Genomic DNA, 16,331 nt, shown 5'->3' with positions numbered 1-16,331 from the left:
TATGGAGAAAAAAAGATCACCCTCGGTGATTGTGCCTGTTTGAATGTATTATGTCCCCCAAAATGCCATTATCTTTGATGCAATCTTGTGTGGGCGAGGTATTAATGTTGATGAGATTGTAATTCTTTGATTGTTTCCATGGAGATGTAACCCACCCAACTGTAGGTGACAACTCTGATTAGATAATTTTCATGGAGGTGTGGCCCCATCCATTCAGCCTGGGCCTTGATTAGTTTACTGGAGCACTACATAAGCTCAGACAGAAGGAGCAAGCTTGCTACAGCCAAGAGGGACACTTTGAAGAATGCACAGGAGCTGAGAGAGGAGCTGCAGCTTACAGAGACATTTTAGAGACAGCCTTTGAAAGCAGACTTTTGCTCCAGAGAAGACAAGAGAGGACAAATGCCCAAAGAGCAACTGAGAGTGACATTTTGGAGAGAAGCTGCAGCCTAGAGAGGAACATACTGGGAGAAAGCCACTTTGAAACCAGAACTCTGGAGCAGACGCCAGCCACATGCCTTCCCAGCTAACAGAGGTTTTCCGGACACCATTGGCCATCCTCCAGTGAAGGTACCTGACTGTTGATGCCTTACCTTGGATAGTTTATGGCCTTCAGACTGTAACTTTGTAACCAAATAAACCCCCTTTATAAAAGCCAATTCATTTCTGATATTTTTCAAAAAGGCAGCATTAGAAAACTGGAACAGAGGTCCAAGCAAGAATTGATGTTATGTTCAGCGTAAAGGAGGCAAGAGCAGACAGTCAATATTTACCTTGCATCTAGGCAACGCAAATTGTTCTAAACAATGCACACATTGAGCTCAACAGCGTAGAAGTCTGGTTCCCAAATTCACTATCTAAATTAAAAGAGCACATTTGACTGGAGTGCCTTTAAGGAGAAGAATGTATGGATGGGCAGATAGATACATATTCATCCTTCAACCCTTAGATCTTTGAAGACCTGGTTTGGGCATTAAAGGACATTGGTGGTGGTAAAAGAAAGACTTGGAATCCTGATTATTGCTCTTTTTGCCTTTTAAAGGATAACACTAACAGCGTCCAAATTAGAGAGTCAATGAAGACTATCGAATCACCAACAGCCTAAAAACTTGAAGTTTTGTCATTTCCATGCACCTCTCCATCCACTGAAGACTCAAATAAAAGACAAAACTAAGCTATGGGGAGACATTGCACAATGACTAATGGCACACTCAAGAAGCATTATGCACATCTAAATTTACTTATGAAGTAACTTCTATCTAAACTATGAGATTTTCCAATTGTATGCTCTGTATTATTATAACAGTCGTAAATTATAAAAATGGAATTCTAACCAAGTTAAGAGACTCACCCATTAATTTACTTTGAGTCAATTACATTCCAAGCTGTTTGAGGGTGATTCCATGACTGCTATTTTATATTCCTCTGGTAACCTAGCATAATACTTTTCATATACTGTGCTCTCAATAAATAATTACTGATTAACTGAAGTCAAAGACAGGCATGCCACCATTTTCTCTAGCACTGACAACAGATTTGCTGAGTTCCACAGCTACAACATTAAGCCCAATTATCTTAAGAGAGCAGATGTTAGCCGGGCAAATGCTGAACTCTTCTGCCATGGGGGCAGTTAACTGTAAGAGCAAACTAAAGTCGTGGGGTCAAAGGACATTATTCCTGAACTGTGACTAAAATAAGAAGTTTGTCTCATGCTTTCAGAACTCTGGGGTGGAAAGTCTATTTGTTTTAAAAACACAAGTAGAGTTTAATTGATCATCACAATTATGCAGAACCAGATAACACAAGGCCATTCAGCTTGCTGTTATCCACACCATTTTTCAAAACAAGTAGAGTGAAGGGAAAACTGCCATTCTTATTAACAATTTCAAGAAATATGAACATTGAAGTAATGGCTTCTTTTAGTCTATATCATTTTAAAACACCAAATGCAAGTGTTAGGATTTTAAATAGATTGTGGTAAGGCAAAAGGCTTACTCTTTTATTCTCCTTTATCAGGCATATTCCACATACATGCATTATGTAACCTTAGCCAAGCCTTCTATATAAACAAAAAGAAAATAAGCAAGATGCACCACATCATTTCCTTTACTCTAATTTTATAATCAGAGAAAAAGCCTGAAGTTCCCAAATTTCTTCCATCCGTAAAAGCATTTGAGAGTTTAACATTTTCTCATCTCTATACTGGACAGTAAATCAGAATATACTCTTATGTTTTAGAGGGTTACCTGAATTTCTGATAGCTATTAATATTTTTCCCATTAAGCCAATGAATAAATAGAATGAGCACCTTTTTCTGCATACCATATGATGGGTGCATTGGTTTCAAAGACAGATTGACAGGGTGTGGGGTGATATCTGGGAGGTCTTCTTTTTATCTAATAAACATTTAAAAGGGTAAAACAAAAGACAGATAACGTTTCTTATGGCAAGCTATGCAAAGGGTACATCTTTCCTTATCACTTGGAACGTGAGAATGAACAGAACAAGCTGTGTCAGGATTTCTTCCCTTCATTGGGCCAAATCAAATAAAATCTTAGTAAATTTCAAAAAGGGTACAAGAAAAAGGAAATAACCAAGTGTGTGCATATTGAGGCATAATTCATCACATGGCTTTATCAGATAAAGCAAATGAGAAAATCCTGAGCCAGTCATAAAAGTGTGTCCAACTCTGAGTGACTTGTCCTTAAGATGGACCTTCTGTAAATAATTAAATTAGTGGGGTTTTTCCCCTGCCCATGTGAGCTGAAAGAAAAAAAAAAAGTCATGCACACACCACACACACACACACACAATCCAAAGACTAAACCTTGTTATTTAAGTTGTCAGTGCAAAAGAGGCTTTACTATACATGGAATTGTTAGCACAATTCCTGAATTTCAAACTGGAAAAGAAAATCTGTCTGGTGAGAAAGGTGGGGATCAGTGAAAGGAAAAATCATGTTTGTAATGGCGAGTGGGAAAGGCAGAAGAGATTGAGAGCCTGTGAGTGCGTGTACATATGTGTTTATTCTTCCCTTTCATTCTTTTATTAACAGGACAAACCTCAAATAATTTTATCAGTGGTCCAGGGCACTACAAGAGCTGCATATGACAGCATCTCTGAAAATATTTTCACTACTTAGAGACTAAGGCCTCTGCAAACATGGCTTCACTGAGCTTACTATTAAAAGCAATCTGCAAAAGAGGCTTAAAAACCCAGGGGTCTAATATCAGGTGAACAGTAGGAATGGTGACCTTTCATTCCGTTTGTTTATGAGAGGATCTGCAGACTCCATCTCAGTGTGGGTCCAGCATTGCAACGAGGCCAAAGAAGAGATGGTGAACCCTGTGTTTTTTTTAGAGGTCACATGATAAACTTAGAAAATACAACTGAAAAAGGAAAAGGATAAAAGCTTGATATACTAGCCTACATTTTTGGTTAAATGGCTAAATATGAATTTCCTTTAATAATTTTCTTTTAGAGTACAACCAACTCAGTACTAGTTTAAGTACTAAATTTAGCCATTAGATATATTATACAAAATTAAAGAAAAGAGACAAAAAGGAGAGCTGAAGCAGGTAGAAAAAAGAAAATGGAAATAAGACTAAATTATAAGGGTTAACTGAATATAACAAGAACATGGATATAAAAATGAACATAGAAGTTCTGTTAGGATGATGATAATTTTTGTTTGTTTTTCTGAATTTTAAACTTACATCATTTAATAAATAACACCTCATGTAAAAGACATTTATAATAATTTAGGATATTTTCAGGCAAAACTGATCATGTTGGTTTTATAAAATTGTTTGAACTAACAGTCTATGAAACCTGTATATAGCAACCATTCATCTACAATTGCTCAGAGGAAGCAAAGCTAGATATGTTAAAAACCACACATTTAAAACATTATTCACATTTGCATTTAATAAAAACAAAAATTACTCCTGCATGGTAATTCCTTTTTTCCTTTGTTAGGAGCTTGCTTGTCTTTAGATACTGATTTATTCTTTCATTTAAACCAACTACCTCCAGAACTTTTTGAGAATATTAAAAATAATAATAAACATGCAATGCATGCTGTGACGTTTTTCCCCCAAAGCAACATTTTACCTACCCTGAAAACAGAAACAAAAATAAAAACCAAAACAATAGCAAAAGAAGAATGGCACCAAAAATAGGTTAGAAATGCTGTCACCTCCTTAATACCTCATTTAGTTACCGTCATAGCAGAAAGCATGCACACAACTTGGTTTGACTATATGGCTATGACTGATTGATGATAGCCTAGTAAGGTTACCATAGCTCATTACAACATCATTCATCTAAGCCTGCGTGGAAAAAAAATACAAGGCTCCCAGAGAAGAAAGAAGAAAAAAAAAAAAGCTATTCTATAGCTGTTAACTTTTGAGTGGTCAGCTTCAGCAGAAAACAAATAGGATGAAACTCAACAGCCAAATTATGACTTATGGATCCATCTAAGCAAATGACCCCAGTTCCCTGGTAATTTCAGCTCTAGGTTCACAGTCCACAACAGAGACTTTCCAGCAACAAGGAACCCTTGCGTGCTTGCAGGCTTTGTAGAATTCAAAGGCTCCATTAGAAGCACAACACAAACGTGGGCTTTAGTTCTGCTATGTTGTGGGTATGAGTATGTTTTGTCTAGGATCAGATGCCAATACTTCAACTCACATTACAGGCACAGCAGCTTACTTGCATACTGCAGCCTATTAAAGGAATAAACTTCCCCCTTCTTTACTTTTCCCTAAATATCAGTGCCATAAAGGGATTTGGCTTTCTTTAAAAATTCAGGAAAATGTTTCCCATATGTTTCCTTTATTGGAGAAAATTAGAAAAAAATCAGAATAGAGAATGGTCACAATTTCCAACAATGAATCTATGGCTATAGAATATTTTCTGAGAACTACTGAAAATAAAGAGAGGAGAAATGCAATGTTTTGAAAATAATTATATTACAAACAAACCACCACTCATAATTTCCATTTCAGTTTTGAAGAAGCACAAAACACATATGGCAACAATAAAGTATCAGAGGCACCTTTCAGCTTTCAAGTTTCAAAAACAAGAATCACTTTCAAATAAAAAGTAACTCATCTTCAAAGTTTAATACACAAGAGGAAAATAAAGCTAATACCATTTCAACTCCACACTTTAATCATATTGCTTTATATCTAGATAATATAGATCACAAGAGAGTGGCAAGAGCAAAGTTTAAAGTACTTTTTTGATGTTAATCGTGGAACACTGTTTTAAATTGCATTGCTAAAATAAGTATAACTGAGACATATTTTCTCATGGAAGCCTCAACTTAAACAGCAATTTCAGTCAGAAAGAGAAGTATTAAGACAAATTATCAAAGACACAAAATCAAAGCACTAACGAAGTGGGGTCCACGGGAGGGAAATTGATAGGAGCAGAACCTAAGTTAGCTTGGTGAAATTCTCTGGAACATCAGAGCCCATTACAAGCAGGAAGGGCCTATGTTACAAGATGAAGAAAACTGTGGCCCGGGAGATGTAGTGGTCACACATCAGAGAATTACCTCAGTTCAGAATGTTCAGTTTTCTTGAACAAGGGTACCGACGTGTCCTAATTTTTTTAATTAGAGAAGTTGTAGGTTTACAGAAACTCATGCAGAAAATACAAGCGTTCCTATATAAATCACCCCACCCCACACAGTTCTCCCTATTTTTAGTGTGGCACTTTTGTGACAAATTATGAAACAATATTACTATAATTATATTATTATTATAGTCCATAGGTTTACATTAGAGCTCACCTTTCGGTTGAACAAGCCGATCATACTTTTAAAAAAATTTTATTCTAGTAAGATATAACCTATATAACATATAACATCTTAAATTTCCCCTTTAATCACATTCAAATATATAAGCCAGAGGTGTTACTTACTTCACAATGTTGCGCTAATAACCATCACCACCATCCATTACCAAGACTCATCCATCACTCCAAACAGAAACTCTGTACCAAGTAAGCAAAACTCCCCATTCCCTGGTAACCTTTGTGTCTAGTTTCTGACTCTATGAATTTGCTATTTAAATTATTTCATACCAGTGAGACCCTACAATATTTATCCTCTTGTTTCTAGCTTATTTTACTCAACACTCATTTATTTTTAGTTTGGAAAACTATGGGATCTTTATAGAGATGGGTTAAATGACTAGTCCAAGGCTCTCAGCCAGATTAAATACTGTAGGCTCTGGGACCAGCTCCACATCACTGGTTCTCAAGAGGACTGGACCAATTTGGGCTATGGCTTCACAATCTCTCTGGAGAACAACAGAAGGTCAGACCACTGATTAAAAAGGAAGCATAGGGACAAGCAGGGTGGGAAATGGGTGTGTGGTTAAAGGACTCTCACTTTTCTAAACTTCAAAATAATTGTCCTCACTAATTTGTCTTATTTACACAAGGTTCTATGTGTAAACACATCAAATGTCCAAAAGGTACAAAAAATATCCACAATTACATAAAAAATTTACCTACATATTCTATTATCGTATTGGTTTTCGTGCAATTTTTCCCCCAAACGTGCACACACATATAGGATGAAACAAGCAAACTCACTTCTGAACCTACAGGAAAGATTTAAAAGAGATGTCTCTACCTTAATTTTCTGGCCTTTGTTCCCTCATTTGCTTTGATTTATGGCTACCCATAGTATCTATTTATTATTTTAAACCCTCTCAGAGTCACAATTAATTGATTGTAAATTCAATTAATTTACAAATCTCAATTCCAAAAGGGTATGATGTGCTATTTTATCACATGTAGTATTAAAAGACATAGATAATTGAAATCTACAATTAATCCAAAAGATGCCAGTTCAAAAGATGCCATAGAGTTGAAAGACCACTGTACTAGAAATCATGATACAGGTTCCAACTCTATCTAGTTCATTAATCAACTAGTTATTTGACATCAGAATACACATTGACTCTGCACTTCTATTGGCTCATGTGTAAAGTAATGTCAACTGTCTAGACAATCACTGATTTGAAATTTAATGGAATTGAATTGTATATTTCTAGACCAGCATGTCACAAAAATTGTTCTGAGAGCTGACAACAGTCCTTTTGAGTTGGAGGGAATGTTCCTTTGCTAAAGGACTTTCAAAAACCTTCAAGGACTCTGTTGCCTACACTCAACAGCCTTTGCAAAAACCCGTTCCCTCCCTGCTAGCATAACCAATAACTGTTTGTCCAGAGAGTAAACATAAATAAATTAGAATAGTACCTAGAACTCAAGAGCTCAATAAATGTTATCTTTTAACCATAATTATATATCTACTGAAACCCCCAAATACATTCAGAAGGATTATAAAGTTACACAGAGAAGAATCAGAAAACCTCTGAACTAGGCTATTTTAAACGGACACTGTGAATACGCTCCTTTGAATTGCACCCAGTATTCTGGCCACTATGTTTCTTCTTTTAAATAGTGCCTTACGTTAGCAATCTCTAGGCTACAAAGTAAAAAGCATTGGTTGATTTCAGAAACATAGAATCTTAAAAATATTAGAATGATTGGCCAGTTACGGCTGCATCAGGACTTAGTCATTTGGAATTCCATTAAAAAATCCCTTATAAAATAAATGGTATGAAATAATTTAGATGAATAAAAGTGGAATTATGTGGTTGCTCACTTGATTTAAAACTCTTCTTAGAAATTAAAAATATATACCCTGTTAGCTTCTAAGGCATGAGACTATGAATCAATCCCTTAGTTGGTAGATTTCTTTTATTCACCTTTGTAACCCTTTATTGTTGAAGCGAAGAATTAGGAAATGTATTATTATATACCTGCTGTGTGCCAGCCACACAGTCACCATACTGGAGATTTGATGATAGATGTGGTTACTGCATTCTGGTTGAGAAATGGACACATGGGCAAATTATTACAAACATGGCAGGGTCTATAATAGGTATAAATAAAATGATAAAGAGAGAATGGAGGATGGGATAATCTCTATTTTCTGCCTAGAAGATTTGGAAAAGGCTTCACTATCAAGGGTCATATTTGAACCTGGGCTTAAAATGGGAGTAAGAATTCACCAAGTAGCAAAGAGGCAAAGGGGTGAGCCAACTGAAGGGAATAGCACACACAAAGGCACAGATGCCAATAAGTTCCACGAGAAGCTGAACCAGTTCAATGGTCCTGTGGGAGAAGAATGGGTAATAGAGGTGAGGGGCTGGGGCTGTGGTAGCTGACATGGTATATGTGCCCTGTTATGATGTATCTCCAGAACACAAATCCTACTCCTCTTCTTTCCCCCATCTTTCACACAAGTAGGAACTCAGAGTGGGCTGGAGAGCTCAGTCAGTTCACACTCCCTGAAGAGAGATGGATATCTATCCACTGCCAAACAAACTTACCCACCCTGAGATGACAAACCTCCAGCCTATGAACAAAACCTGCCCTACAGTCAACAATGAGAGAAGAGAATGCACAGAAACCAAGGTTGGTAACTTGCTTCCTTCTTTAACTTTTTTAATCTAAGAAACCCAATAAATATGTTTTTCTTCCCTTTTTAAAGTCCAAAAATTAAAAGTACTCAATCTGATAGAACCATGTAGGTCAGTAAGGGATGATTTTTCCCTCATTCTTCCTTACCCAAATTCCTCCAGCAAATTCAGAGGAATTATCTGTATCAGCTGGTCAACAAATTTGGACATGGTCCAAGGGGCAATGGGAAGCCATTGGAGACTGTTAAGCAGAGAGATGTAACCAGATTTCTGATTTAGAAAGGTAGCTAGCAAAACTGGGATGGGAAAGAGCAGGCACTGTAAAGAAGGGGATCAGTTTGAGGCTTCCACAATAGTCTGTTTGAGGATAAAGCTCTGGCCTGCTGCAAGTGACAGTGAGCATGGAGGGTGAAGAAACCAAAGGAGACAGGAGTGATGGGAAGAAAACGGTCATGGTTTCAAGCAGAATGGCTGGAAGAAACACTTTCCACCAAAAAGTGACAGATAACAATCATGACATTTAATTCATATCGCTAAATGAAAACAGCATATGGGAGCCAAAGACTTCCACATTTTAACGTTTAGGTATATATTCATAAAGTATCCCCAAGAAAGGTATGTCAATGTATTATTTTACCAATAGTACATGAGAAGCTGCACAACAAAATGTTTCCGGACACTAGAGCTAGCAAGAGTTCAAATCCTGCTTCCGTCACCTAGTAGCGGTGTGACTTTGGGTGAGTGACTTAACCTCTCTGTGCTAAGTTACTCGTTTCTTAAATAAGGAGAATAATGCAATCCAACTAATTAAATATTATAAGGCTTAAATGTGTTGCTATGAATAAAGGATTTTAAATATTTGATCCCTTGGTAGCACTATCTTGGTCTCAGAGACTGGCATACTGTCACCATTCAATAAATATTATTCTTTATCTCTGCTTATTTCTGAAGAAGTGGGAAGTCCTTTTTCAAAGAAGGGAAATCTCAGCTTACTTTTCTTCCTGCATTCAAAATTACTATATATCTCAGGTGGTTCAACAAAAGAAATTGTGAAAAAGCTGAAGAAAAACAAACTTTTTTCCCGAGAAAGAGTATAATTGAAAGGGAGAGAAAAAAGAAAAAATTCCAGGCAATAGGGTACACTGAGGTTCAACCTTTTGAAGACCACAGTGCTTGCTTATAAAAAGAATCTTTAAAAAGCAAGAGAAATTGTCCCCTTTTGTCTTCCCTTATTGACTAATTTTCCTCCCATACTATTTGCATAATGGATAAAAAGGATCCGTTATGCAAATGAACAATAGGGCTGTAACAGTTGCTGAAGCCGTGAACCTCACTCCAGATGAAGACAGGATGCCACAAAACCTTTGAACATCCATGTTCAGCAGGCTGCTTCATTAGCTTGGTTTCCAAAAGGTGGACGGAAACCACAAACAGTATAGGTCATTAATTTCCATTTGGTTTATTTCAAAAGGGACACTAAAGGTGCTTTTCAGATAATTAGCACAAAATACAGATATTGCAGTAATGTGGCATGTAAAATACACTTTACAGCATGAATTTTATTTCACATGGGAAAAACTAGTACTGTGCATGCTCTTTACAATTTTAAACATATCCTTTGCTTTAAAAAGAATATGATTCCCTTTGCAAAGTGGAAATAGTCTCTGTTCTTCTAGCTTGAGAATTAACCTGTAAAGGTTCCTAGAACATTTCTTAAAATGTTGTGCATATATTCAATAAAAATAAAAAATATTTTAAGACTCAAAATACTAGTGGATTTTCACAAACTTTGTGCTGTTAAACTGACAAATTTATCTCAAAAGAGGTATCACCCAAAACTGACATGTCATGTTATCTTTCTTGGAGTTGTAAACTAACTGGAACTTAAGAAGAATGTTTATTTTCTTTTTCTACCAACACCTTCAAAATAAGGAAAAAGAATTCTAAGCAAAATCACTGGGAGAGTGTTCTTGCTTTAATCAGCAGGAAAGAACTTCAAAACTTGGTTCAAAATATTTCCCCAAACTCTGAGATATATAGTTTGGAGAGAAAAAGAAGTCAACCAAGAATAGAAAGTGACCTTCATTTTTATCTGGATCCCTTGATAACCCTTAGCTTTTTCCAAATGCTTTTTTTTCAGGGCCTTTTTTTTTTTTTTTTTTTTTTTTACATGATCCAAAGGATACAGGCAAACCTCATCATTTACACTACAATTCCCCTGTTACTTCAAGGACATACAATTCAGATTCACCTTCCATTCAAGAAAAATCAAAACATAACCCTGCATCTATTACCTGAGCATCAGCAGTTGCAAAGAGCTATGTAAATAAATAATTTAGAGAAAAGGCAAACCAGATTTTTTTAATGAAAGATATTAACAGGATAAAAGTCATAAAGTCAAAGCAATGTACTGCCAAAAAGAGGATGTATTTTCACCCAGGTGGAAAGCATACCTGTAAAAATAGACATACCTAATTTCAGAGCAGAAGGAGTTACTTCAATTTCCCCACCAACTGGTTTAAATGCAGCCAGCTGGGCAGCCACTTCCGTCTCAAAAGCATCTGGGCTCTGCCGATCAGCTGGGTTTCCACCAGGGCTCTCAATCTTGTGAAGTGGTTCTTGTTCATCAAACACAGCAATCAGCTACAAACAAATCCACCAACACTAATTACTTTTTAGGACACATATATCACATGGATACTAGATCTAGCTGATTACAACCTTTAGTTGGTTTGAAAGAAATGGCCTCTTAAAAGTTAAAACTTCAATATTACTGTGTCACTGCTCTTAAGTCTTTAATAACATTATGTCTAAATGCTAAAAGCATAGGAAATAATTAATGGTTTGTTTGTTTGTGTTGTCTATTCTTGAAATAGAGAATCAGTTTTGGCTAGCTCTCTTGAAGGAAATAGTTGACTCCTCCCCTCATCACCAGTTCCAATATGTTTAACGCTCTAAGTGTTCTCAAAAATGCAAGTTGAATATGTAAAAGGTGAACAATAGACTTACATGTTAAAAGGGCACATTCCAGTCTCAGAGAGCTAAAACACATTATAAAATCCCCAACTGCACTCATCCTTCTATATACAACCATTAATAAATTAATCAATTAATTAACGTGTATCGACACACACACTTTGTATTTATCTTGGATACATAGATATGCAATTTCTGTACATGCCTTTGTGTTCTTTTCCTTCATGATTGACTATGTCAACTGGTTTAAGTACAATGAATGCTAAGTCCAATGGGACTAAAAATCAGCACTTTCAATCTAATTATTCCTATCTTCATCTCAATTTTATTCTATATAAGGCCTATGCTTATCATTAATAAAAACAAACTTAATTTTCTACTTCCAAGTTATTTTTCACAAAATAAGGGCAAAAATAATAAAATATTCAATTAATCATACAAACACTGCTATATATACAATGAGGGCAGCCCCACTGAAATTGCATCTTTGGTCAGCAGACAACAGGACCATAGATTAACTTACAATGTTAATCATCAGCTAATATGCAAAAGTCCAAATATGAGAGCAACAGACAACTTAGGATGCTATTATCAATCCAATGAAGCACGTGGTGTGCAAATTTGAGAACTACTACTAAATCTTCAGATTTTTTCATTCATTAAATAAAACAAACCTAGTTATGATCAAACATTTATTCAAGAAAGGTACTCAAAGCCCCATTCATAGGGGAACCTTGTTGGCAATAGCATTAATAACACAAGTGCAAGGGTAACCAATCAGAACATCATAAATTCCAAGTACAGTCTTTCAAAAGAAATGAATACAATTAGGGATATGTAAATTGGCTATTCAAAAATAATTTTCATAATTGACTACTCATTTCCAGTATGGAGACTTCTTTAATTGGAAAATCCAACAATCCTCTCACCACAGGAAAGAAATGCTACTCCCAAGGAATTATTTTTAATTTTTGTAATTGAGCACACAAATTCTCTATTTTTAATTTGTAGCACGGATGAACTGATTTGTCTTTGAGATAAGACTTAAATGAATTAATAATAAAAGATTATTCTAGTATAAAAATAATCAGTAGAATATATCTTTTTAATCATCTGGCCAAAAAGAAGAGTTTAACACTTTAAATCCTGAAAAGAAAAATAAAATCAATTTAAAAATGGTGGAAGTATTAAATTCGTCACTATTTCTGTGTCAATTATAATTTTGATTCTTCACACTGGTGAACTCTAACACATATTAATAACAGTGATTGTAATTTACCAATTAGGTAAAATTGCTCTAAAGGTATCATAATAGTTGTGTTTAAGGGTAATGTCTTACATTTTTGTCTTGATAAATCCTTTACTCTTAGTACAGGGAAAACAGATAAAAAAAAAAAATACCAATCAGAAGATTAACAGAAAAGCTTGAAATTGGTAAGATAAATCATTATCTATGGCTTTTATGGAAACTTTTCTTAAGATATTTTAATATTTTCCATACTATCATGTAAACACATATTTATAGCATCTGTAGTAACAATACTATACCTATTTAGCAAATAGGAGGAGTGCAGAGGTTCTTGTTTCCCAAGATCACTGGTACTCCAATCTAGCATTTTCAACCCAGGGTTTCAGATCATATTGTAACAGTTTTTCACAAAGAAAACTGTAAATAGAGAGGCTACATTGTATAATATTTTTAGTTTGTACAAGAGGTAGTTATGCACTAAAGAATGTGAACTCCACTTTTTGGAGATACACGATTCTTCTCTGAGATGGTAACAGAGAGACCTGGAGGCTTCCCAAATCCTATAATCTCTTCATGTAAATCATATGTCATAGGTCTCTGTTAACAAGATTATATGATTCATCAGAACATCTACATTACTGGGTAACAGAGTTCCTGGCACACAGTGTTACAGAGATATATTAGTTAATATAAACTACTCTTCTGGTCCCTGGACAGAAGTTATACTGGTTTCCAAAGTGTCCAGTGCTTGAAAATGGCCATTCCTCACTTCCCTTAAACCCATTCAAAATTATCTTTTGGATAATTTTGGATATAAAAGGAGAAATTCAATTTTACAGAAACACTTTTGAAGTTTTACTTAGATTCAATTTCTATGGCATGTAGATTTTTCACTGACACTTTAGAGCTGCAGTAACATAAACCCTAAATATTTGATTTGGATGCTGCCTCTTCTGGTGGCCTTCTGTTCTCCTTCTGTGATGCAGTATGTCACCCTGTGCAGTCCTGACATTCCCCAAAGACTCCATAATCCAGAATGATAATGTTCATACAACCTTTTCTTCCAATCAAAACCCCCATCCCCACAGATCTCTGAAAGTGTTCAGCCACCTAAACTCCAAATACACACAGGAAGAACAGTCTACAAATATCCTAATAATTCTCTGATTTTAAAAAACCCTTCTCAGGACCCACTTACCCTCTAGTATCCCCAATTTTTTATCTTCCTTCTAAAGCAAAAGTCCTTTTAAGAGTTGTCTACTTTTAAGAGTACACTAGCAGTTTCCTATCATTGGAGCCCATTCTTTACCGGAGCTACTCCAGTCAGCAACTCCTCCCCGCTCCCCCACAAGCAGAAACTGCTCTCATCAAGGTCAACAACAATCTCTAGACTGTTACATCCTGGGTCACTTCTCTGGCCAGATCTTAGAACACAATTGATCTTCACTTCCTCCTTGAAATACTTTCTTCACTTTACTTCCAGAACACCACATTCTCTTACTTTTCTCTTTAACTCTGTGGGCCTTCCATTATGTCTCCTTTTGCTTATTCCTCTTCATCTCCTGGATATGATCTCTAAAAATATTAACGAGAATAAGTCTAAATTTGCTTGATGATCTCATCCGTCCATGGCTTACATTCTGTCTATATGCTTATAAATTCCAAATTTAAATCTCTAACCTAGGTTTTTTTCGCTAAATTTCAGGCTCATATAATCAACTGCCTAACCTAACATGTCCAAAACAGAGAAATTGTTCTTCCAAAGCTCTTTCCATAGTCTTTTACCTCCCAACTAATGGCAATCCATCCTTCCAGTTGCTGAAGCCAAAACCCTTATAATAATCCTTGAACTTTTCTTCTCACCCTCACATACATTCAATATATCAACAAATCTCAAAATATATCCAGATTTTTCCCACTTCTCACTACCTTTACTATCACCACCTTAGACCCAGCTGCCACAGTATCTCCCATGGATTACTGCCATGGCTTCCTGACCTATCTCCTTGTTTCCATCCATGCTCCTTTTCAATCTATTCTTAACACAGAAGCCAGAATGATCTTGAGACAAAATAGGTCCAATTTTGTCTCTTGTCTGTCCAGAACCCTGTAATAAACTTCCCACCTAACTTGGAGTAAAGCTTGAGTGTTTACAATGGCCCAAGCTACATTTCTGGCCTCATTTTCTATTTACTCTTCTCTTTTTCTCAGGACTCTATCTAGATACACTATCTCTTTTGCACCTGGGTGTCTTTGCATTTACCATTCTCTCAACCTGAAACAGTTTTCCACTGGATACCCTCATAGCTTGTTCCTTCTATCCTTTAGATCTTTACTCAAATGCCAGGTTCTCCCTGGCCATACTATCTACATTGCAACAATCCCCACTACTCACTATTCTCCCCTCCTTTATTTTTCCTGATAGCATTTGTCACCCTCTAAATGTTCCGTTTTCTTATTTGTCTTATTTATTGCCAATCTCCCCACTCCATTAGAATGCAAGCTCTAAAAGTACAGTGATTTTCATCTATTATGTTAATTGTTAAATATCCAGTGCCTACAACAGTGAATATGACATAATAGATGATTAATGTAAATTTATTGGGGGTGGGGGGTAAATGAAATATGAAGCAAAACAAATAATAAAACCTAAAATATCAACCAAATAAAATATATCTAGATTGTTCACGTGTTTTTAGAATGAACATTCAAATTAAATTTTTTAAAATGACTGTAAATGACCAGTATATACCCATAGGATTCTCAGAACAGTATCATCATTATTTTTATCATTTTTGTTATTAAGGGGGAGGAATTCCTCATTTTTTATTCAATACTGATGGAATATGCTACTGCTACATCCTGTTCCTAGAATGGAGATAATGTATCTAGTCTTTCCTCTTCAGGCGCAGTTTCCTTTCAAAAGGAAGAATCTGTTTATACAGGTTCTGAAAGGAGTGGAAGTGTTGAAGCAGAATTGAAGGGTGACAGAGACAGGGTTAGCAGGTTGGCCCCAGGCACTTCCTCACCTTCCTTTCTCCCAATACACCCCTTTCATTTATCTAGTAGAAGCTTCTCAATGTCTTCCTTGAGGTACTCTAGGAACAGAGATAAGTAAACCTCTAGGGCCAGTACAGGATAGAATAAAGGACATGCTATAAGCTCAAAATTGAACTCCATGGCTTTTACAAATTTGCACAGTTTACATTCTACACTCTACCAGATTTCTGTGCTTGTTTTAATATAAAAAAGAAAGATTTTCTCTCCAATCACCAGTAAAACTAAGGCACCAAGATGTGCCATATTTATCCTATACTTTTTGTTCCCCTGTGTGAGAGGTTGAGGTGAAGTATGTTTCTCAGGAACACACCTACCATATAAACAGTCATCATGAAAATAAATACATTAATGGGGCACATATGAATTTTTTACAATAACCAGATCTCAATTGCCTATGCTGATAATGATTATGATTCACGAATTAGGCACTAGTTCTGGTAAGTACAGGTAGGCCCCCAACCCCCAAAAGCATCTGGAAGGAATACCTGAAACTTGGATTCTCCTAGACAAAGTATCATATGCAAACTTTATTTTGGAGA

At 35.9% G+C, this 16,331-nt stretch overlaps 1 protein-coding gene across 2 annotated transcripts in view; it reads right to left on the bottom strand.

The window, feature by feature from the left end:
* PARD3B (par-3 family cell polarity regulator beta) overlaps positions 1-16,331 on the bottom strand; it is a 1,159,791-nt gene that overhangs the window by 664,487 nt on the left and 478,973 nt on the right. For both annotated transcript variants that reach the window (XM_037849784.1, XM_037849785.1), the window contains exon 3: positions 10,979-11,150. In XM_037849784.1, coding sequence (XP_037705712.1) covers positions 10,979-11,150 — 172 coding nt within the window. The remainder of the gene's footprint in view (positions 1-10,978; positions 11,151-16,331) is intronic.

Source organism: Choloepus didactylus, chromosome 9 (genome assembly GCF_015220235.1).
Source record: "Choloepus didactylus isolate mChoDid1 chromosome 9, mChoDid1.pri, whole genome shotgun sequence".
Taxonomy (NCBI): domain Eukaryota; kingdom Metazoa; phylum Chordata; class Mammalia; order Pilosa; family Megalonychidae; genus Choloepus; species Choloepus didactylus.
Note: the sequence above shows the minus strand (reverse complement) of the source record. Positions and strands in the feature narration are given on the sequence as shown.